The 22,166-nt window shown below is 39.5% G+C and overlaps 1 protein-coding gene and 1 long non-coding RNA gene across 8 annotated transcripts in view; both read right to left on the reverse strand.

The window, feature by feature from the left end:
* Positions 1-1,868: 1,868 nt before the first annotated feature.
* Positions 1,869-10,601, reverse strand: LOC134476444 (uncharacterized). The gene is made up of 2 exons (XR_010048095.1): positions 3,414-10,601; positions 1,869-2,850 (listed from the first exon to the last, which is right to left on the reverse strand). It is a non-coding gene; the product is annotated as an uncharacterized LOC134476444 (long non-coding RNA).
* Positions 10,602-14,753: 4,152 nt separating this feature from the next.
* Positions 14,754-22,166, reverse strand: part of Spata6l (spermatogenesis associated 6 like) — a 75,219-nt gene continuing 67,806 nt past the window's right edge. For all 7 annotated transcript variants that reach the window (XM_013155108.3, XM_013155109.3, XM_063250613.1 and 4 more), the window contains 3 exons: positions 21,837-21,882; positions 20,392-20,493; positions 14,754-17,490 (listed from right to left, as the gene is read on the reverse strand). In XM_013155108.3, the coding sequence (XP_013010562.1) occupies positions 20,404-20,493; positions 21,837-21,882 (136 nt within the window). In that variant the 3' untranslated portion in view covers positions 14,754-17,490; positions 20,392-20,403. The remainder of the gene's footprint in view (positions 17,491-20,391; positions 20,494-21,836; positions 21,883-22,166) is intronic.

A 22,166-nucleotide genomic window follows, 5' to 3' on the forward strand; every position in this document is an offset into this window, starting at 1 on the left:
CTTTAATTTTTCATCAAATTTTGTAAGCCTACTGGGTAAACTTTTTTTAAACATACTTCATTTTTAAAGTAACAATGGGAAATGGGTTTGGCTTATCCTTAGACAGTGGACCAGTAGGAGTGTTGGCTTTGCAGGTTTATAAGAATCTGCCCTCCTGCAACAGCAGAGAAGCAGTGGTCCTGTGGAGCGTTGGCAGGATGCTAGAAGATTCTGTGCATCAGTGTTGACTAACTGCCCACCAAGGGACCATGGGGCACAAGGAGTAAGCACATAGCTCTGATTTCATTTTTGTGACCTTGCCAGTAATCTAAGCCTGGAGTTCCTCTTCCATGAAGCAGGGATAACAGTCCTTGCCTTGTAAGCTTGCTTTAAGTGAGAAAATGTCTGTGATACCTCTAGCAAAGACCCTGTCACATAATATGTTCAATAAATGCTAGAGCTTCCCCTCTACCCCAGCCCCTGAGTAAGGACGTTAGATCTATACCCTTTGCCTCCTCCTCCATTTACATAACTAATCCACAATGTAGATTATTCATGTGCTATAATTAGATAAGTGTCCCCCAAAGGCCCATGTATTAAAGCCTAGATGCTGGCCTGTGGTGCTGCTGATTACCGGAGGAAACTTTAGTGGGAGGAAGTTAGGTCATTGGGAGCTTGCCCTTCAAGAGATACTGGTACCCTATTTCTCTCTCCTCTCTCCCTCTCTGTCTTTGTCTCTCTTTCTCTCTCTCTCTCTCTCTCTCTCTCTCTCTCTCTCTCTCTCTTCCTCTCGCAAACTCTCTCCTTTCCAATCACCACAAGTTGAACAGCCTTCTATATCACACATTCCCACCATGGTGTTCTGCTTTGTCTGTCACAGATCCTGAAACAATGGAACCAGTGGGCCAAGGACTAAAACCTCTAGAACAATGAGCCAAAATAAACCTTTCCTCCCTAAAATTTGTTTAATTCAAATATTTTTCCACAGTGACAGAAACTGACTGGCACAGATGCAACTGTAATTGCTCTTTCAGTGTTTCAGGACCCATGTGCAGATAGGAAATGTTGCCCCCACCACTGGATGCTAACTGGATTATTATAGTGAACAGTACACCCAACCTAATTGAGACTTCATAAAACCACCCCATTCTATGGAATGGGGAACTTTCTGGAAATGGCACCTTTAAATCTTAAAATATTTGCTCCTGAAAAGCACCACATGGCAAAAAATAAGTGTCTGCAATCTTTTTTGCTATTGTCTGAGACACAGAAGGGACTGAGCTGCCCGGGCCGCCTGTGGGAGGGTGAGGTGCCTGTTCCTGTAGCATTCCTTCATTATGTCCTGAAAACACGAGGTTCACCTCTGCAGTCTCAGCCTACCAATCTCATGTGACTCCACAAAAACTATCCTCTCTGCCTGACAGAAACAGACTTTATTCTACTCCTCAACTGGCCTTTTAGTGTACCCTGTGGTGACAAATGTGCCTTCCTCTCCTGAAATCTTAAGACTCTTTAAGTAACATCCATATAGACAAGAAGTAGAATTTGTTAAATTGGCCTAGGAACAATATAACAATGAACATATATGGAACAAGATGACTGCACTTAAGTGTCTCAGTTATTGGTTATGGGTAGAAATTACCCAGAACATTGCTGGTGGCCTAGGCTATGTGATCCTGCAAAACTCCTAATAAGCCCATAGCAAGATTGAACCACACAGCTAATGTCTCACTCTTCCCTTACCAGGACAAAGCAACTCCATGTACAATTTGGATCATGTATCTTCAGAATTACTGGGATACTTCCAACCAAAAATCTCTACCTGGTCTGCCACATTTATGATGTCACAAAATTCAGAACAGTTATGAATAAACCCCAAGGACAAGATATACATCCATTTCTTTTGTTATTCTAGTGAGGAAAAATAGAAAAGAGTACAGTTGTGACTCTTCTAGAAAGCCACAAGCCCAGAGCAAGGAGGCTATTAACCCACAGGAGCAACACTGGGGCATTACACAGAAATTTGATTACAAAGTACCACACACACACAAAGACAAAGAAGCCTGAAACTAACACAGAATCAGCTTAGCCCCTAAGCAGTGTTATTCAAATGTCAACCTTGTTTTCTTTCCAGGAAACTGCCTGCTCATGGCAGATTGGAGACTCGCTCTGGTAGTTGCCATTCCTCTGTAACTCAGGAAACCCACTTGCTTTATGATGTAGCATTTCCTGCTTCACTTTAGGGTGTCTGTGGGAATGCAAAGCAAGGCTGCATCATTTAAGTGGTTCAGAGTCAAAGGTCCAACTGCCAGAGGAAGGCACAGGAGCCCTGGAGATCTGATACTAGCCAGGAGTTGCTTTTCATATTCAGACTGTGGAAAGGTCCATTTCCCAAGGTAAAGAGAAGATGGATTAACATTAATTAAGTCATGAAGGAAGAGTAATCAGTGGAGCAATGGCACCACTTTGTCAATGTTATGAACACATCCTCAAAGTGGTAAAAGCATGCACTTTTTTTTTAATGACCTAATCTTCCACTAGACATTCTTACATAGCTTTGATTTAGTCTTGTGTTTTATTTTCAAAGTCATAACTTAGCAAGAATATAAGACCAACAGGGGAAAAAAATTGTCTGAGTTGGAAAGAGGCAAAAAGGTTCTAAAAATCTGAATTTGAAGGTAGCAAACTTTCAAATCTTTAGGTAAGTGGATGGAAGTTCTGCTGTGTAAACTCCAGTTACAAACAGTGGCAATCCAGGAAGCAACAGAGGGGCATTGGCTAATCCTTCCCAAACACATGATTCTGTCTTCCCAGCACTGGTTTCACCAATGGATTTTACCTCTCTGGACTTCCCAGCGAATCCTTCATTTCCTAATTTAGTCAGAAACAAGATAGACAAGTATGTGTCAGTTTCACATTAATCACACACATATCTAAGATGGTCTGTAAGAACTATTTAGTCTGCTCTTCTGGCTCTAAGGACAGACAGACAACTACCCCCTCTGTTCTTGTGCATCTTTCAAGTCACTGACCTAACTCCTAACAGCTTCAGGCATGTCTCAGTTGCTTTTTCTTGCTGAGACAAAATACTTGACACCCAAAATGAAGGAAGGAAAGGTTTATTTAGCGTACAGTTTTTGGAGGTTCCAGTCCATACTCAGCTGCGGTTCCAAGGCAGTGTGGTGTGGCTAAGGGCAACTGTTCATGGCAGCCACAAGCAACAAAAGTGAAAAGAGTTAAAAGGGAAAAGCATGCCCCTTTCCCTCCCTTATATTGTATGGCCGGCTACCCACCCCTAGAAGGGTGCAGCACTCACAATGCTAATCCCAGTGCTAGTCAATGAGCCAATCACAAATGCTAGACTCAGTTGCCTTCAAAAGACCCATCCCACCATGACCACATGAGGCTTTGGGAGGACATTTAAATACAAATACCTTAACAAGGCATCAGATGTGGCAGTGTCTTCTTGCCTGGATGAGTGTAGGAGAGGGTTGGGTGCCCTGATTTTAGAAAGAAGAGAAACACAGAGGCAAATCATTTTTAGGCATTTGGCAAATGTTAGCATTTCAGTTCCTGGGTGGCAAGCACTGTTTCAAACACTTCCATATTAACTCATTTAAAATAATAGCACCATGAAATGAGTACTACTAGCATCCCTTTTATACAGATAAGAAAACTGTCTCAAAAAGTTAAGCAAGATCATACAACAAACAGGTGGAAAAGCAGTTTGGCTACAATATTCTTCAATAGGCACTGTAAGTAAGGCAGAGGAAGCCAGGAGTGCTGGAACATTAACTCTAAATCAAGTCTGAGGTACCCCAACACTTTCAAAATGAGAAATACTGTAGATATCTACTTTACATCATAGAGCCTACAGTTAACAATATTGCATTATACACTTAAAAACTTGGTAAGAGTATAGCTCTTAGGCAGTAAGTGTGTTGTCTCACACAATGGAGAAAAGATGGATGGAAGGAAAGGAGAGAGGGAGGGAGGGAGAGGGGAAGGAAGGAAGGAAGGAAGGAAGGAAGGAAGAAAAAGAAAAGAAGGAAAGGAAGAGAAGAAACTAAAGAGAGGAAACTAGATGGGACAGAAAAGTATATGGCATTGACTGTGGAGATGGTTTCATAGGTGTATACAGTACTTACCACCAAACTCATTAAGTTGAATATGCTAAATATGTACAGCTTTTTGCATGCCATACATCAATAAAAAGATTTACCAAAATAAATGAAGAATTGTTGTTAACACCAAGTGTCAATTATATGGTAACACGAAGTAAATATGTTACACATATAATCTTACTTATGCTTCTCAACACTCTTATCAGGCAAATGATATTACCCTGTGTTTTCAAGATGAGAATACTCAAGCTTAGCAAGATTAAATGACTTGGCCAGGGGCTGGGGATTTAGCTCAGCGGCATAAGTGCCTGCCTTGCAAGCAGGCAGTCGTGAGTTCGATCCCTGGTACCAATAAAAAGTAAAAAGACAAAAAAAAAAAAAAAAAATAAGTTGGCCAAGTTCACACAGCGAGACTCAAAAATTATTCCAAAATCTTTTCCTAATTTTCAATGCACAAGCTTCAAAATGCCTAAAAAGACAAAGCATGATAATAGCTCATCATCACTTCTTTAAAAGTTGTTCATCTTTTCATGTCATTTAATTTGCTATAATCAAATTTACTCCTTCAGATCCCCTCTCTCTGTTTTACCATTCTAGTAAAGATTAATTTAAAATGTGCCATTATTTAGTGGCTTGAACTTGCCTCCTTTATGGCCGAGACATTACCATTCTGTCCTTCTCCTCACCTTTAAATCCTTCATTCAAAACCCAGTTCTTCCAGGAGCCCTATTTGTTCCAAAGCCAGAGATAGGACGATGTTAGAATAAAAACTAGAATGCTACTTCTCTTTTCTTCTCATACCAAATTCTTAGGGCTGCTTACTGGATTTCATACCTCCATTTCCTCCCCATTTACCTGAACCCCGTGAAGTACAGTTTCCATGTCTGTTCTGAAAATCCAAGGTAACCCATGACCTGCTTATAAAATCCAAACAGCATTATGGTAATATCTCCAGTAATTTTAGATCATATGGTTATACTTCTGCAATATTTGTCACAATTAGCTGCCTTGTATTCCACTAAACTCTCTCCGTGGGTTCCACGTTATCACCAGGCTTGGCACTTCTTGCTCTTTCTCCATTGCTCTCGCATCATCTTTGTAATCCGCTCCTGCTGCTGCTCTTTGCTGTGGGTCTTATTTCTGCCTCTGCCAAACTCAGGAACACCTCAAATAGGTGAAATGACTCTCTCTCTCTCTCTCTCTCTCTCTCTCTCTCTCTCTCTCTGTCTTTCTTATGGCTAAATTTATCCACTCTGTGCAGACAATTACCCAAAATGTGTATGTACAAATTGTAAATATAGCTGCTCTTAGTTTTTCCTTCTCTCTTAGCCAAACTTTGGATCCCATCTGCAGCTGCTATTGGGCATTTTCCATTGGCCTTTTTGCCATTCTAAGCTACACTTAGTCAATATCCACCTCCTAATTTTTTTTCTGAAATATTTACTAAATTTTATGTTCTCAAATCACCATCATTTCTCCAGTAATTTGAGATCATAACGGTTTCTTCCTGTTTTTGACTCCGAGAGGTCTAAGGTTGTAAGGAAGATCTACAGACATTAGTTCATTTATCCAAATCTCTCTGCCCTGGGATCCAGGAGGGAACCCTGAGTGAACAATGTCGTCTCTGTGAAGCAGCTGGCTCAAGATTCAGTCACCTTTCACACATGAGTAACTGGATGTGGTCTATTCCTGAATTTGCACTTCTTGTGTATTCTTTGAATAAATAAAACTTGTATTTTGATAACCCTTTAATTCTATTTACAACAATGAGACCTTCATAGTAAGAACAAGAGTCCAGTGGATTAAAAAACATGAAGCCACTAAATCAAGTGTGGTGGTATTATAGACAACTGAGTTAGGTAGAAATATGATAGTCAGATAGGGATGGACCCTGGAGAGAGTAGCTGGAGAAAACAAAAACTCCCTACAGCAGTGGGCAGAGGTGTATCTGTTGGAAGCCAGATTGTCAAGATAAAGATGAAATGACCAAGCCTAAGACAAGTGGTAACACTTGGTCTAATAAAGTCTAGATAGACATCAGTCACTTGCATGGGTGACCAAGACTCTCAGATTCATTTCTTCCTGAAAAATTCTTTGTTCCTTCCATGTGTACTTTGCTACATGATTTGCTTCCCCATTGGATCAATATTACCTAAGTGGCTATACTAATAATCTTATTGGTTGATCAAAGCTTTAGCCCATAATGAACCCATGTGATTGTGCTCTCGAAAACTTCCCCGAGAAATGGAGTCTTCTGCAACCTACTCAAGACCCCTCCTACCTCTCTAAGAACTGTATGTCTCCCCTACAAGAAATACTTCCTACTCTTAAACCTCTTTTCTTCCTTGGAATTCATTCTCTGATTTTCAGGAACATGAACTCAGTGCATTGGACATCCAGCAGGCTGAAATTTATAATATCTCATTCCTATATCATTTGGAGATCCTATATAATTTCCTATATCAGTGGTGCATGCCTATAATACCAGCACCCAGGAGGCTGAAACAGGAGGATTTCTGGGAGTTTCATGCCAGCCTGGGCTACACCGTGAGACACTGTCTCAAAACAAAATAAAACAAAAGAACCACAACACTAAATACAAGATGGCTTGCATTGCCTTGGGAATCCACTCTGCCCCTCAGTGCCCCATATGCTAGTATTCTGAGCACTCCTTCATTTATCTCCCCTGCCAAAAAGAGACCATGAATAAAAGAATACCTCCTCAAAAGATTTTACTTAATCTTCTATTTTGTTCTTTCAATCCTTGAGATCACTTTGCCTCAGGTCATGAAAAACATGAATCTACAAACTGAAGGATTTATATCTACAAGATAATCATTCCTTTAATCAATACTTTACTTCTTTGTGCACACCTGTCATCCCAGCCCTCCAGGCTGACTCAGGAGGATCATTGCAAATTCAAGACCAGCCTGGGCTACAAAGTGAGCTCAAAGCCAGCCTACATAGTGAGACTGTCTCAAAAAGACCAAAAAACAAACAAACAAAAAAAAACCCCACTTTACTTGTTAGGATAAAAAAAAATCAATAGTGTACTTGTACATCAATAATAAACCTACTCAGAAATAAGTAGGAAAATAATATCATTCACAATAACTTCAAGAAAAAAGTACATATTTAGGAATTAATCTAAGGAAAGTGGTAACATTTGGTAATAATGAAAACTGTAGTATTCCCAACGGTACTATACTAAAAGAAGACCCAAGAGGACATCAGAAAATGGAAAGATATATCTGTTCCTAGCTAGGCAGAGCCAATACTGCCAAAATGGTCATGCTTCCAAAACTGATGTATAGATTTAAGGAAATCCCAATTAAAATATTCATACAACTAAAGAAATCAATTGTAAAATTCATAATGAAAGCAGAGGAGACCCGGCAAGGCAAAAGCAATTCTGGGCTACAACAGCAAAGCCAGAGGCATCACAATCCCAGACTCCAAGTTACACTGCAAAGCTACAGTGACAACAGCACGGAACTGGAACAAAAACAGGCCTGTGAATCAGTGGAGCAGAATAGAGGATGCAGAAACAACCCCAGGCACATTTGCCATCTGACAAAGAGGTCAAAAACAAATGCTGGCAGGGAAAATAGCCTCTCTGATAAGTGGTGCTGGAACAACTGGCTATTCACATATACAAAATTGAACTTAAACTCTTATCTTCCCCGATTTACTAAACTTAAAATCGATCAAAGGTCTAAATATTAAAACAGAAAACACTTAACCTACTGGAACATAAAATAGGTATAATAGGTATAAAATAAGCAAAGACATTCTGAACAGAACCCCAATTGCACAATAAACAACATCAAGAATCAACAAATGGGATTACATCAAATTTAAAAGCTTCTGTTACAGCAAAGGAAAAAACTAATAGAGTGAACAGACAACTTCAGAATGGGGAGAAAATGCCAGCTATTCCTCAGAGGACTAATATCTAGAATATAAAAAGAACTCAAAAGAAAATTAGACCCTGTTATGGCTTAGCTCTAACCAATGTGCCTCCGTCTTGTTCTGTATGCGCCGTCTCGATAGGGTTAAGTTTCTAATTCTTGTAAAAGCTTAAGTTTCAGCTTCTTGTAACTTCCCTACCTCCTTTCTGCATGTTATTGCTAGTGAGCTGTTCCAAGATAATTAACTCCCCTCCCCCTTTTCCGCATGTTATTGCAGGTGTGCTATTCCGAGATAATGTTTAACCACAGGGTGGAAGTAGCGGAATGCACCAAGAGCTCCAGATGTTATCAGAACTAAGTCAACAGCTTTACAGCTTTGCGGGTTTTTTAGCTTTAAATATCCCTCCCTTAGTCTGTCAGGCGCACAGTCTCTGGGTCGATCCTGATGAGGCTGCATCACCAGGCTTGAAATAAAGCCTTTGCTCCCAAATTTCTTGCTTCCTTGGATTTTATTCTAAGGTCTGAGCTATCTCAGACCCCCCCTAATAAAACACTGTCATAAAATGGACAACTGAATTGAATAGACACTTCACAGAAGTACAAATGGACAATAAATATATGTAAATATATGAAAAAAAGGTCAATGCTAATGGCCAATAGAGAAATGCAAATTAAAACTACACTGAGAACAGATTATATAATGCAAGATGTAATGAACAGATACTCTGAAGAAGAGATGCTAAGAAACCTGAGGCAAATTTTGTAGCATTATGATATAAATTCTAGCAATACTATTGTTCGCTGATTAGAATGACATTGGTCTGGTCTCTTGAGTCCAATTTCAGCATATGTAGAGATGGGGACAGCTATCACGAAGAGAATGAGAGATGCGATGATAGTTATTATTGTCTTCCCTAATGTTAGATCTTGAAGACCTAAAAAGCCTTTATCATCCTGTAATGATTTGATTAGTTCTATAATATGCAATAAGTATATAAAGTGGGTGAAGATGGGGACAACTATTTGTAAGAAACTAGAGACAGTTAGATAGACAGTGAAGATCTCCAGTGGACTTGCTTTGAAATCTGTATTTCTTTAAATTGTTTTTTTAACTATTTTCTGTTTTGATATGTTTAATCTTACCCTCTTTGAGATGAAAAACAAATGTGTAGGACTGATAACCATATTACTGAGTTTTTGTTCGATCATTGAGCAGAACTGTTTGTAGTGTCACTTTTTGAATGTCATTCTAAATACTTTAATTCTATAACCTGAACAGCTATTTCTAAGATGACAATATGTAACTTATCAACCAGCAATTTCTTACCGTTTGTTCTTCTGTAATTTTGTATTATTTCTACCTTTTTTTATCTCCATGTATCTTTTTGTTTCCTTTTCTTTAAATAAAAAAAATAAAATAAAATTACACTGAGATTCCATTTTATCCCAGAAAGAGTATCTATCATCAAGAAATCAAATAATAACAAATGCTGGTGAAACCATAAGGAAAAATGAAGCCTTCTTTTTTTTTTTTTTTCTTTTGTCTTTTTATAGGTACCGGGGATCAAACTCACGACTGCCTGCTTGCAAGGCAGGCGCTTATGCCACTGAGCTAATCTTCTATATTGTTTGTGGGGATATAAACTAGTACAACAACTATGAAAATCAGTTTACAGGTTTCTTTAAAAACTAAAAATAGAAATCCCATTCAATGCAGCTATTCCCCTTCTAATTATCCACAAATAAAGATGTCATATTACAGTGATACATGCATATCCATGTTTATAGCATCACAACAAGAAACAAACAAACAAATCTTGGAAGTGGCCTATATGTCTATCAACATATAAATTATTAAAGAAAACACAGTAGTTATATACAATGGAGTGTTTCTGCCAGAAAGGAAAATAAATTGGAGTCTTTTGTAGGAAAACTGATACACCTTGAGACAGTAATGTTAGGTGAAATACATCAGGTACACAAACTTAACTATCACTTGGCTTCTCTTGGGGAGAAGGAAGGGGAGAGAGTGGGAAGTAAAAACAACTAAGGTGTATTAAATACATGTACCAACTCCCTACAATAAATATAATCATTATGTACTGTGAACATGTATTAGTAAAAATAAAAATGAAAAAAATCACTCCTAATAATCAATAGTTCCCCTACACTTTATAACTCAGCCCAGGTCACCTCATTTAACCGCTAGATCTTTTCCAAACTCACGGGTTTTAAAGCATTTACTTAAAGTAAGTTACCGCATAAGTTTCTTCCTATCCCCATATTTACTGTAGCCTTTTGTCTTGTGCAATCCTCCTACTCAGGTCGATGTTATTATCCTAATTTCCAGACTCTAGTGGCTTTCTCAGTCTCCCCAGATACCAGCCTCTACCTACTCCCAAAATATCCTGAAAAGACCATCAGACTAATATTTAATTTTCTTACCACAAAACTTAATGTCTACAGCACAAAATGTAAAATATGAAATATAATATTTAATATCTTCAGAAGAGATCCCCAGAGGTCATTTCTTTCCACATGCACACATGCTTTGGCACACCCTGCCCTCCCTAAGTGCCTCACTTCTTCTCACCTGTTCTTCCTATTTTTTAATGTCAGATAAATTCGTGGTCCCCACCTGCAAAAGTCCCATTTGCCTCCTCGCATCTAGAGAAATAATAGTGTGTTGGTACATAATTAGATATTGCCCTATATTATTAAAGTTAAAGAATATGAGCCTTCATTATAAATTAATGAAATTGAGTTCCACAACTTTCATTCAAATCAGTATCACTTCAAGCTATAAAACAGAAGTCAGACTGGCGACTGTAGGCAACACACTGCTTCATACCAGTTTTACGTGGCCATCGTGCATTTTGTATTGAATTTGGCGTTAAGAACTTGCACATCTTTTGGGAGCTGGGTGGGAGAAGTTACACTGGAGTCTATTTCACTCCAGTTCCCCCATATTTACCATTATTCCAAACCTTAAAGTGGCTAACACTGACAAATTCTGGCTGGATCTGAAGAAATTTGAGTTTGCAGTGCTTTCCGAGAGTCACACTTAAACCAGGTCATTGCCCTGGTCACGTTGGGATCTCAGTGCTATACTGAGCACGGAGCAGGAACTTTGTGAATGCAAGTTGAGTGGATCCACAGAAAGCTGCAGAATCAATTTAGCAGTCAGAGCTAGGAGACCATAAGATCCAGTGAACAAGGATGTGACATGCACCTGTGTTGAACTCCCCTTACGCAATGCCAAATGAGCTTTCATGAATACAAATTCCCACCATAACTCCAGTATTTCCAACAATAACACCTACTACTTACAATCTGTTCCTGGAAGTCATCCCACTAAAACAGGTGTGATATTTATCTCAGTTTGAAATACCAACCTAAGTGTCAATTCCTGGAGGAAAAGGAACAGGAAGGTTTATTTTGAAGCAAAGCGAAAGGAGAACTTTCTAAAAATACTATTTACAAACATAATATTCCAATGACAGGAAATAACAGAAAGCACCTCTTGTTGATCTAAACAAGAAGTGGTTAACCTCATTCTAACGGCTGTCAAGAGGCCTCAGATACCCCCCACTCTGAAATGCTAGGTTCAGATTTTTCAAATCCTCACATAAAACTTCCAGAATGGCAAATCCTCACGTAAAAATTTCCAGTATCAGAGATGGTAATGCTTCAGGTAACAATCTATAGGTAGAAGAAAGTGGTAGAGAAACCATGACAGACAGACCAGGATTTAAAACTGGCATTAACATTTGTTTTGCTGAGCCTTAGTATCCTTACCCTAAGGCTCAGATGTTTTCCTTAAACAATTAAATAAAAACAGCTAAAGCTCACTGAGAGCTCGTTTTATGCCAGGCACTGATTTAATGTGTTTTTTAGATGTGTCATCCATCCACAGTGACATTATGAGCAGACATTTTCATCTCCTATTACCTCCATTTTCCACATAAGGAAACTGGGGCACAAAGAAGTTAAATTTGCTGAAGGCCTTCAGCCTATAAGTAGCAAAACCAAGTTCTTTTTTTTTGGCTTTTCTTGGCTTTTTTTCATTTTTACCGGTACCAGGGATCAAACTCACGACTGCCTGCTTTCAAGGCAGGTGCTTAATGCCGCTGAGCTAAATCCCCAGCCCCACAAAACCAAGTTTTAAATCTAGGTGTATGCATGTAGAAGTTTAGGAGTCTAACTAAAGACTCAGCAGGGAACCAGGGTCCTTACTTTTAAACATCCTCAGCCTGTGCAAAAGGAAGGCAAGGAGATTTTGTGAGTGCTACATCTACCCTGGGAGTGGAGAACGGTAGCCTGCTTACGATATAAGAGAGAAGAGGCTTGTTTCCCCATCCTTTCGCTTTTGCTGTGTTCTGCCACCCTGAAGTGTCGTTCCTGTGCCTTGCGACCCTGCCTTGGAGCTAGCTGATTATGGACTGAAACTGCCTCAAACTGTGAGCTAAATAAACTTTTCCTTCCTTTTGGGTGTCAGGGGGCTGGGGATTTAGCTCAGCGGCATAAGCACTTGCTTTGCAAGCAGGCGGTCGTGAGTTTGATACCCGGTACCGGTTAAAAAAATCTGGTATTTTGTCTCAGCAATGAAAGAAAACAAATCCACACAGTGTTCTTGCTTAGTCTTCACGATGATACTGCAATGTTCCTGCGAAGCAGTGAATAAAGCACCTCGCACACTGGAACACCAAACAAAGCAGTGAGTAAAAGACAGGAGGCTGTAGGGGGAGGAAGGAAGAATGAACCTTTACCCCATTTCTTTTCTGGAATTCTAGGTCCCTCAAAAGTAGATGACAAGGTCTTTAAAAGATCATGACTCTCTAAGTCCCCCCAAAATTTCCTTTGTCCTGGTGCCATCTACAGAAAAATCTAAGACAAATTACCCTTTACACCCACTCAGGCTAAGCAGGGCATTCGATGACCCATATAGGCTGGTTCAAAAATACCCCCAGACAAACTAACCGAAGAGCGAGACCTCCCAACAGGTCTTTCTCAACTCCCTTACCTTAAAAAAAAAACTCACTTTCTTGCTGGAGTTTACCTACACTCTACTGCATCTGAGAAAATTCCTAACGGTGTGTGTCAGGGGCCTAGAAGTTTTTTAATCCTCCTCACTATTTCTGGACCAAGCCCCTCAGATTTCCCAATATTGAGATAAATATACCCAATGCCTTCACATGACCCTCCCACACCTACAAAGCAATCTGAACTTCTTATCTGTTCTGTAGGGGTGAGCATGGTCTTAACAGAAAAGGAAAAGCTGCATAGTCACCACAAAGCCACAGACAGTATGAGTCCCCAGAGGGGACTTAGGAATATGTGAGGATGGGCAATATTATACTACGGGCTACAAGGTACTTTAGAAATAAAGATAATAAATAAAGAAAGATAACACAAACAAAATAAATACAGGAGATGCTTATGGATCTCTCCTAAAGATTTTCCAAGGGGAAACATAGCCTGGGAACTTCCCTACTCTGAAAAGGCTCTGTCAATCCAGCCATCCTGAAAAGAATTTATTTGCACCAAAAAAAGAGCTTTTCTCTTACACAAGTTCCTGTTTGAGCCAAACTCCCTAGTTCTGAAGGTGGACTGAGCATATGTTCTGTCCTCCAATAAACAAAGTAAAATTTATGGCCATAATTTTGTACCCCCAACCAAGTGTGCAGAATGGAAGGATCCCAGGCCCAAAGAGCAGAAAGTTTCAGCTCTTATCATTGTTGGCAGGATTCCCAGTACAGGGGGGTCCCCTCCAAGATCCAAACATCCCCAAATTGGGATGGCTCTCCTCATCAGGTAGAACAGCAGTCCTACCTGGCAAAACAAGCAGATTTGTTGGTCACAGGTGACAGAGGGCATCTCCTGGTCCTCAGTGATCAGTGTGCAGCAGCTGCTCAGTCCAAGAAATTAAAAGCCACGGAACAATGGGGGACCAGGATGTGCCCAAGACTGAGCCTGGAAGCTCCTCTGAGTGGCTGTTACGAGTCTGTATTGAAAGACTGAAAAACTGATGTGTGATATCCACAGGCCATGGCAGTAGCAAAAGACTCATGCACTCAAGAATAGAGCTTTACAAACACACGCACTAGCTTACTTTTCCTTTCCCTTATATTTCATCTAGGCTACAGGACTATTGATTGGTGCTACCCACAATCAAGGTGAGTCTTCCCCCATTGGTTTGCTGGCCTACATGTCACTCATCTCTGAAACACCCACAGAACAAACCTAGAAGTATCCTTTACTACTCAGGTAGGCCTTTCCTAATCCAAGTTGACATACCACAATTAATGGTTATACTTAGGCTACCCTCGAGAGAGAGGTCAGAGGACCTCTTTAATGGAACTAATAGAATGGAATTATGGGCATTCTGAAAACAGTCTGGGATTCAGGGGTTACACTGTACTCATACACAAAACACATCAAGCTTCTCAAATTATACACTTAAAACCAACCACTTCTTTTATATCAAACATGTCATTCACACTCTCCTTTTAAATCTCTTTTACAATTCAAGACCTACAGGATTCAAATCATCTGGTAACCTAAAGAAATGGCTTCACTGTACAGCAGCTTTTGTTTAGAGAGCTCAGGTTCCACATAAGAGATTTTCCAGGATCCTCTGCAAACCAAAACCCTGTGAAACAGCTCATAAAACATGGTCCAGGGTTTGACAGATCTGCAACTATGAAACTCAAGAAAAAAATTATAAACAGAAACAAGACAGGGGGAAATGCTTTTTTATTATGTTTAATGACAAAGAACTTCCCACATGATCCAAACCCCAATACTCCACAAAATTATTCATTCTATTACATATTCCAAAATCAAAGTACCTCAACTGTAATTCTGGGCCCAATATAACTCCTCACACTTAAATAATTCTTGAGAATTAAAAAATTAAGATGTAAATAATTAGTAGAGCATGGTAACATATGCTTGTAATCCCATATCCCAGAAGGCCAAGGCAGCAAAACTGCAAGTTCAAGCCCAGCCTGGGCAACTTAATAACTTAGAAAGACCTTGTCTAAAATTTAATAGAAAATTAAAGAGGCTGGACATACTGCTCCTGTGCAAAAAGCCCTGGGTTCATTTCCTAGTATCACACACACACACACACACACACACACACACACACACACGCACCAAATAAAACAACAGAAATGGCAGATCAGAAAGTAAGAAAAAAATCATGGCTTGATGAGGAAAAAAATGATTTGGAATAAAAGTGGGCATTTAAACTCTTATTAAATTAAGGAGTTATGCTCAACTCATTTCAAAAAATGAAAGCTGATATGTTCTTCAAAGTTCATATACTGGAAATTCAATCTCCAGTGCTGATTAGCTTACGAGGTGATTAGGTTACCTCTTGGGTGAATGGATTAATAGTTATCCTGGAAATGAGTTAGCTATCCCAGGAGGGATTCCTAATGAGATGATGAGCTCAGCTCCCCCTTCCTTTCTCCCTCTCTTGCTTTTCCACCAGAATATGGTGCAACTTGCAGGCCCTCACCAGATATTGTCCCTCAGCCTTGGATTTTCCAGCCTCCAGAATTGTAAGCCCAATAAACTTCTATTTTTTTATAGATGAATGCTGAACGTCCCTCTGTATACTTTAACAATAATAGAAATAAAATATGAACTCATTAGAACTTATTTCTTTCAGCTGGTTATATCAAGTAGAACTCTTCAGACAACTACTGTGGCCTTAATGTAACATTTACTTTTTAGTTTTGATGACAATTTAGAGGTAACATCTAAACAACAAATTAGCAACTACAGATTCAGAGACATCAGAATATTTACAAGTGCATGTAATTTAGGCTTGTAGTCTCTGCTTAATTTGTTCTCTCTGCTTCCATAGGTGAAATGCTTATTATAATATACACTTTTATTTGGCTAAAATTCTGAGAAGAATACAAATGAGTTTGTTTTAGAAGTTATTCTGCTTTAATTTTTTATTTTGCCTTCCCAATTTACCCAACAAACCAATTCCTGTGCTCTTAAAGAGTAAAGAAACCTGTGTTTTCTAAATATTAAAAGGATTTTATATCTTCATCTATTTAGGATGCTATAGCAAAATACCATAAACTGGGTAGCTTACAAACAAAAGAAATTTATCTCTCATAGTTCTGGAGGTCAGAAGTCTAAGGTCAAGTTACCAGCAAGTTCAGAATCTGCCAAGAGCCGTCTTTCTGTTCACAAATATTCCATCCATCTCACTGCATTTTCACATGATGGAATGGGCCACTCCCTTGGGCTGTTTTATATGGCACTAACGCCATTTATGAGGCCTCCACCCTCATGACCTAGTCACCTCCCCAAAAGCCCCACTTTCTTGTATTTTTTAAGGAAAACACAAATATTCAAACCACAGCAAGCATGGTAGAGAAGGTGTGAAAGTCTATAGTGTGAAGGAAAAACAAAGATTTCCATTTCTAGGCCCCCTCTTCCCTAGTTCTGTGTCAGTGGAAACAGAGGTACTTCTAGCTCTCCTTCCTCTCATCATCTTCCTTTTCCTCCTCCCTTAAACTGCCACATTTCATAAAAGCAGTCCATTAATTCACTTAAAAAGCTTATTTTAGCAGTACTTTCTATAAAACTTATTTACTTAGCTCTTTTAGGGAAATATTTGGAAAACATTTGTTCTTCATCTTAATTTATTAAGAATTGCTAGAATAGGGGCTGGGGATTTAGCTCAGCAGCATAAGCGCCTGCCTTGCAAGCAGGTAGTCGTGAGTTCGATCCCTAGTACTGACAGAATAAAGGGTGGGGAACAGAAGTAATCTGAACTATAATACAAAGAAACTGGCCTCATCTTATAATTTATCACAGAAATCAACCTTTAAAATAAATTCTAAATTCTCTACATATAATGTTCTTTTCTTAGTTTTAAGAGGCCTTCATATAAAGTAAGCAAAAAACTAAAAAAAAATCATATTGACTGTCTTTAACTGGAGAATTTATCAAGTTATTCCTCTAAATAGTAACTTCTAGTGCATATAAAAATTTAGGTTGGGAAGGAAGGAAGAGAAGGAAAAGAACAGAAAGCAAAGAAAGAGGGGGTCAGACTTTTCAAGAACAAAACCATGACCAAAAATGCAGAACAGCTGAAAAAGCATCTTGACATTTTTGTTAGAATACTAAAAAGTGCTTTCCAAATGGAAAAGCATCTGTCACTCAACTACTATTATTTTCTATTTCATGCTCAAAACAACATACAAACAAAATAAAACACAAATTTCCAGATGACGAGAAAATGTGAGCCCCAAGCAGCCACACTTTAATCAACAACTCTTACCTGGGCACAAAAGACTGAGTACAGGGTTTGATTTAAAGGGGGTTAGACACCAGTAATTCAATACAGACAACAAAGATCACTGTTCATTTCTCCAAGGATATGTAATTGTCTCCATGGATGGGCTTTTGATGATCCTCTTCCAGCTTTCATTCATTTTCCCCTGCAAAATTTGAAACATCACATGTAACATGTGGAACTGAGAAAATAGTGAAAAATCAAGACAACCAAAGAGAAAAAAGATGATTTCATACTACTCTAATCTTGGCGTTTTGCCATACCTTGGGGTCACTTGGTTTTAGAGCCTCTTCTCCTAGATTTCCAGTGCTGAGAAAAGCAAGTTATTTGACCTCTCTGTATGAGGATGATGATACTCAGAGTTACCCACTCTCGGTATTATTGCAAGGAGTTCTTACAGTCCTTGGAACATAGCAAATGTGCCCAAACCTGCTAGGTATTACTGAACTGAACTGTTAAACATGTCCCTATCAATTACGTTCTACAGAACAACCACTGTGGACCATGGACAGGATCAAGTCTGGAATTGGGAGATGTTCCAAATTCCTCATCCTGAAGAAATGCACAGGAAAATGCAGAGATTTTCAATCTTAAATGTGCTCCTAAAGAACTCTTATTTAAAAAAACCAATGGCCGGCACCATTTGCAGAGAGTTAAAATAAATTCCTCTGGAATGGAGAAAAATTTTTAAACTTCCGCAGGTGATTTTAGGGGAACTGCTGACCCAGGAATTTGCCTTATGAACTGCATGCATGGTCACTGCTATATGGTCTGTTGGATTCTGATGGGACGAAGAGCTCCTGGGATGAGGTGAGGTGCATAGTTGTCCACTGTGTTAAGTAACACTCCTGAGAAACTGGTAAACAAATCGGGGGAGGGGTGGTCCTTGGCTCTACCAAATGAGGATGACCTGTTTTCAGTCTTGGTTGTGACAGAGGTATAGGGCCCCCTGTGAGACAAAGCAAAATGGCTGCTTCCCAGTGGAGAAAGGTGAGATCAAAAGCCATACCAGTCACTGTCTTAGCAGCTCGAGGTCTAACAAAATATGGCAGGTTCAGAAAGCAGCACTTCAACGAATTTTTGTCCTTTACTTTTACTTTTCTTGGTATATTTCTTTCTTGCTGCTCTCAAATTTTAGAACAGGTTTGGGGCTACAATTCTTGTCTGTGTCGGAGTAATTCTGGCCTGAGTTCCTCAGTGACCATCAGGGGAAGGCATAGCAAGAGGACAGGAATGAGAACTTCCAGGAAAGGTCTACGAGAATACTGCAAACCACTGGGTGGGGACTCTGGTCACACAGGAAATCCGTTTTTCAAGAAATAATTTCACTTTTGTCCCCCCTTATCTTACCCATGTTGAAGTTCAACACAATCTGGCGTTGGGTATTTACATGGGTCACATTGTACACAGCAATCTAGTTAAAGCCTAGGTGATTATTTTTACAACCAGAAATTAAGTGGCTCAGAATCCATCTTTTAATCTATCAAGCAGTATGTTTTGAGGTAGAAGCCTGTAGAACAGGCAGTGACTGAGTTGTCTTCCACATTTCTGTGTCCTGGCTAGCCCTGGCGCAAGGCAATTTGTGTACTGTAGCATGAGTGAACCTCAAATCAATCTTGTAGGTGCCTGACTATAATGAAAGCCCAAAATCTCATCTCATATTCCTTTGCTGTTTACAAAGACTCGTAATTATTTTGATGGTGCTAGAGTGAGGACTATACAGTCTCATACCATAGGATCCTAGCAGGAGACATAAGAGGCCAATGTCCTCAAACTGTGGTTGGGGGGAAAAGGGTAATCACTTACACACCTGCTGTCTATCCTCAGGGTTCTCCTGTCACACACCCTAACTTTGGAGAGGCCACAGTGTCAGTGGTTAACAGCATAGGTTCTGAAGCCTCCTTGCACAAGCTTATTCTCAGCTGTTATTAACCAGACATATCTCTTTGTGCTATCTAACCTCTCTGTACCTCAACTTCCCACCTGTAAAATGAAACTCATGATAGAACCCATTTCATAGGGCTGCTGTGTGAATTAAGTATGAACTCATTTAGTATATGTGAAGTATTTGGACCAGCTCTTGGCACTAAGTAAGCATGCAATAAGGAAGGGTTAAGAGCATTGTTAGCAAAATGGTAGAATAGAAGCTCCAGCTATGTTCTGGCCCCAGAAATCCAATTTACCACTACCTGCAGGCAAGAATGCCACCCTAGAAAGAACAGCAGTTATTATTCTGGGCCTGATTTAGGAAGAGAACACAACAGTTAAGAAACGGTGATATCTCCACAATATGGTAATTGCTTTACATCCAAATCGTACAATTGTTTTGTTTCCTCATTCAGCATTCACTTGTAAGATATACGTACCATATGAAGCATATGTCTTCTGACTCTGTTGCCTTAGATGATAATGGAGAGTCAAGTAATACACAGACAGTGGCAGTGTGAGGACGGGAAGACAAGTTCTCACACAGGCCACACACCTTAAGACTAAAAAGTTAAGTAGGATTCTTTTTATGGTGCTAAACACTGAATATAAAGTAGCAAGCCTCAGACAGTAAGTCCCTGATCTCATGAAGGTTTCATTCTAGTAGAAGAGATGGATTTTAAGCAATAATAAAGAGCATCATACTTGGTGAGAGAAAAGTGCAGAGTGCTAAATTATAGATGATGGATGAAGAGGAACTGTCATAGGGAGTCATGAGGCCTGAGGGCAAACAGAAGTTACGCAGCATCATGAAGATGTATTCTAGACACACACAAAAACCAATGTATGCAAATACCATAAGGCAGAAAGAACTTTTGTTTAAGGAGCTGAAGGAAGTCCAAGGGTCCCTCAGATAAAGACTGAGGGAAGACAGGGACGACAGGAGGCAGCAGAGCTGACAGACACATGCACTGTCATTTTACTAAGTAAAGGAAAAAACACACTTTGTAGGTCTCCTCTGTATCTCCTGTCCACCACATTTTTAGCCCTTCCACTGATAACAAGAAACTTAAATTCTCTTAGCAAATCAAGGTAAGAAGCACTTACGCTGCTTACTTACATAAGACAGGAGTTAAAAATATCCCTCTTCATGCTGTGGGTATTTCTTCAGAGGGTGGTTTGGTCTCTCAAGGATGTAAGTTTCTTCAGAGTTAGATTCTTCCTATAACAAAAACATCCAGCAATTGCATTGCCCATGATGTAATGGAGATCAGTAATATCCAGGTGAGTAGCTCTTTGTGTATATGAGGATTGTACTTCCCATATGAATATATGTGAGAGTTCTTATATATGGATATAGACTTCTCTCCCTTCTTTTTTTCCTTCCTTCCTTCCTTCCTTCTTCCCTTCCTTCCTTCCTTCCTTCTGTCCTCCCCCCTCCCTACCTTTGTTTCATTCGTTCTTTCATTTTAAAGATATTCCTTTACTTGGAAGAGAAAATACTCCTGTATGATAACCAATATTCATTTAGAAGTGTCATTCTATAAATCTAGCATATGTCATTATTTAATTATAAGTCAAAATGACCAACTCAACTACATGGCACGGTTAAATGTTAACCTTTCATTTTAATTCTTTTGAATTAAGTTAGAGGTCACTTAGCTGTGTGTCTGTCACGGACACAAAGTATTGGATATATCTATTGCTGGATTAGGATTACTTCCCAAATTCCAATAAAAGTCAAACAGCCAAACCACCAATTTAAATTTTAGGAAAAAATAAATAAATTTAGGAAAACACTCTTCAATGTTTGGGCATTACTCAAATCATATTCTTCTCTGGTCTAGGATTCCCATGCATACGGGAAGGGAAAGTGACACAGGCCACTTTGAAATGATCCCATGCTAGGACCCCTGCCTGGCAAATGCTGCATACCACATTAGCTGCTGCTCAGCCCTCCAATCTAAGATCTTCTCTTTCCCAAGGAGCCCACCCACTCAAATACCCCTCCATACTGTCATGGTTCTATCTAGATGGGCTTATAGGTGGAATTTTGGGGGGTGGCCGGATCCTAGGGGCTTGATATTTATGAGCGGATTAGTCTGCTCAGAACTGTGTGTGATGTTGGTAGATGAAGCCTCTCATAAAAGGTGGGTCACTGTGAGCACAGCATTGAAGGGTATACATGTCTCCCTTGGTCCCGTGGTGCTTCCTGCCTGGCATGCATGGATTGTTCCTCCTATGCCATGCCACACTGCCTTGGAACCAGCCCACTATGCACTCAAACCTCTATGAATTAGGAACCAAAATAAATCTTCCCTTCTTTAACTTGTGGATGTCAGATATTTTGTCACAACTAAGATATGCACACTCTTAGAACACCACATACTCTCATTGGTAACTGTAACAACTTTACATTTGTTTCTGCATTTACTTCACGAGTGTCTGCCTCACCTACTAGACTGCAAGTTCCAGTTCCAAACTGCTTCATCAACAAAGATTTTTATCAGAAACCCTAACCTTTGGGTGCTGCTGAACTCTGTGAGACATCAGAAGATCACATACCCTTTCCTGGATCTTCTTCCATGTGGACTCAGAACTCACATAGCACCTGTTCAACAAATTGAATGCCACAATGTATTATGCAGCTACTAAATGTATGCATAGTGTATGTAAGCATTGATGCTTAAAATTTCATCATAAGAAAAACAACAGCATGCAACATGGAACATATAGTGTGAACTCAAGTCTTTATTAGCCCCATGCATAAGAAAAGCACTGGGGAATAAAAATAACCAACATGTTTAAAATGGTTTGTGTTTGGGTGTTGGCTATGAGCTACTCTTTTCTTTGGACCCTCCTGTGTTTTTTCAGCTGTTTTTCTAATGAATAAAT

This window comes from Cavia porcellus, unplaced genomic scaffold (genome assembly GCF_034190915.1).
Source record: "Cavia porcellus strain 051 isolate PalLab524CR breed Dunkin Hartley unplaced genomic scaffold, mCavPor4.1 scaffold_1, whole genome shotgun sequence".
Lineage (NCBI taxonomy): Eukaryota > Metazoa > Chordata > Mammalia > Rodentia > Caviidae > Cavia > Cavia porcellus.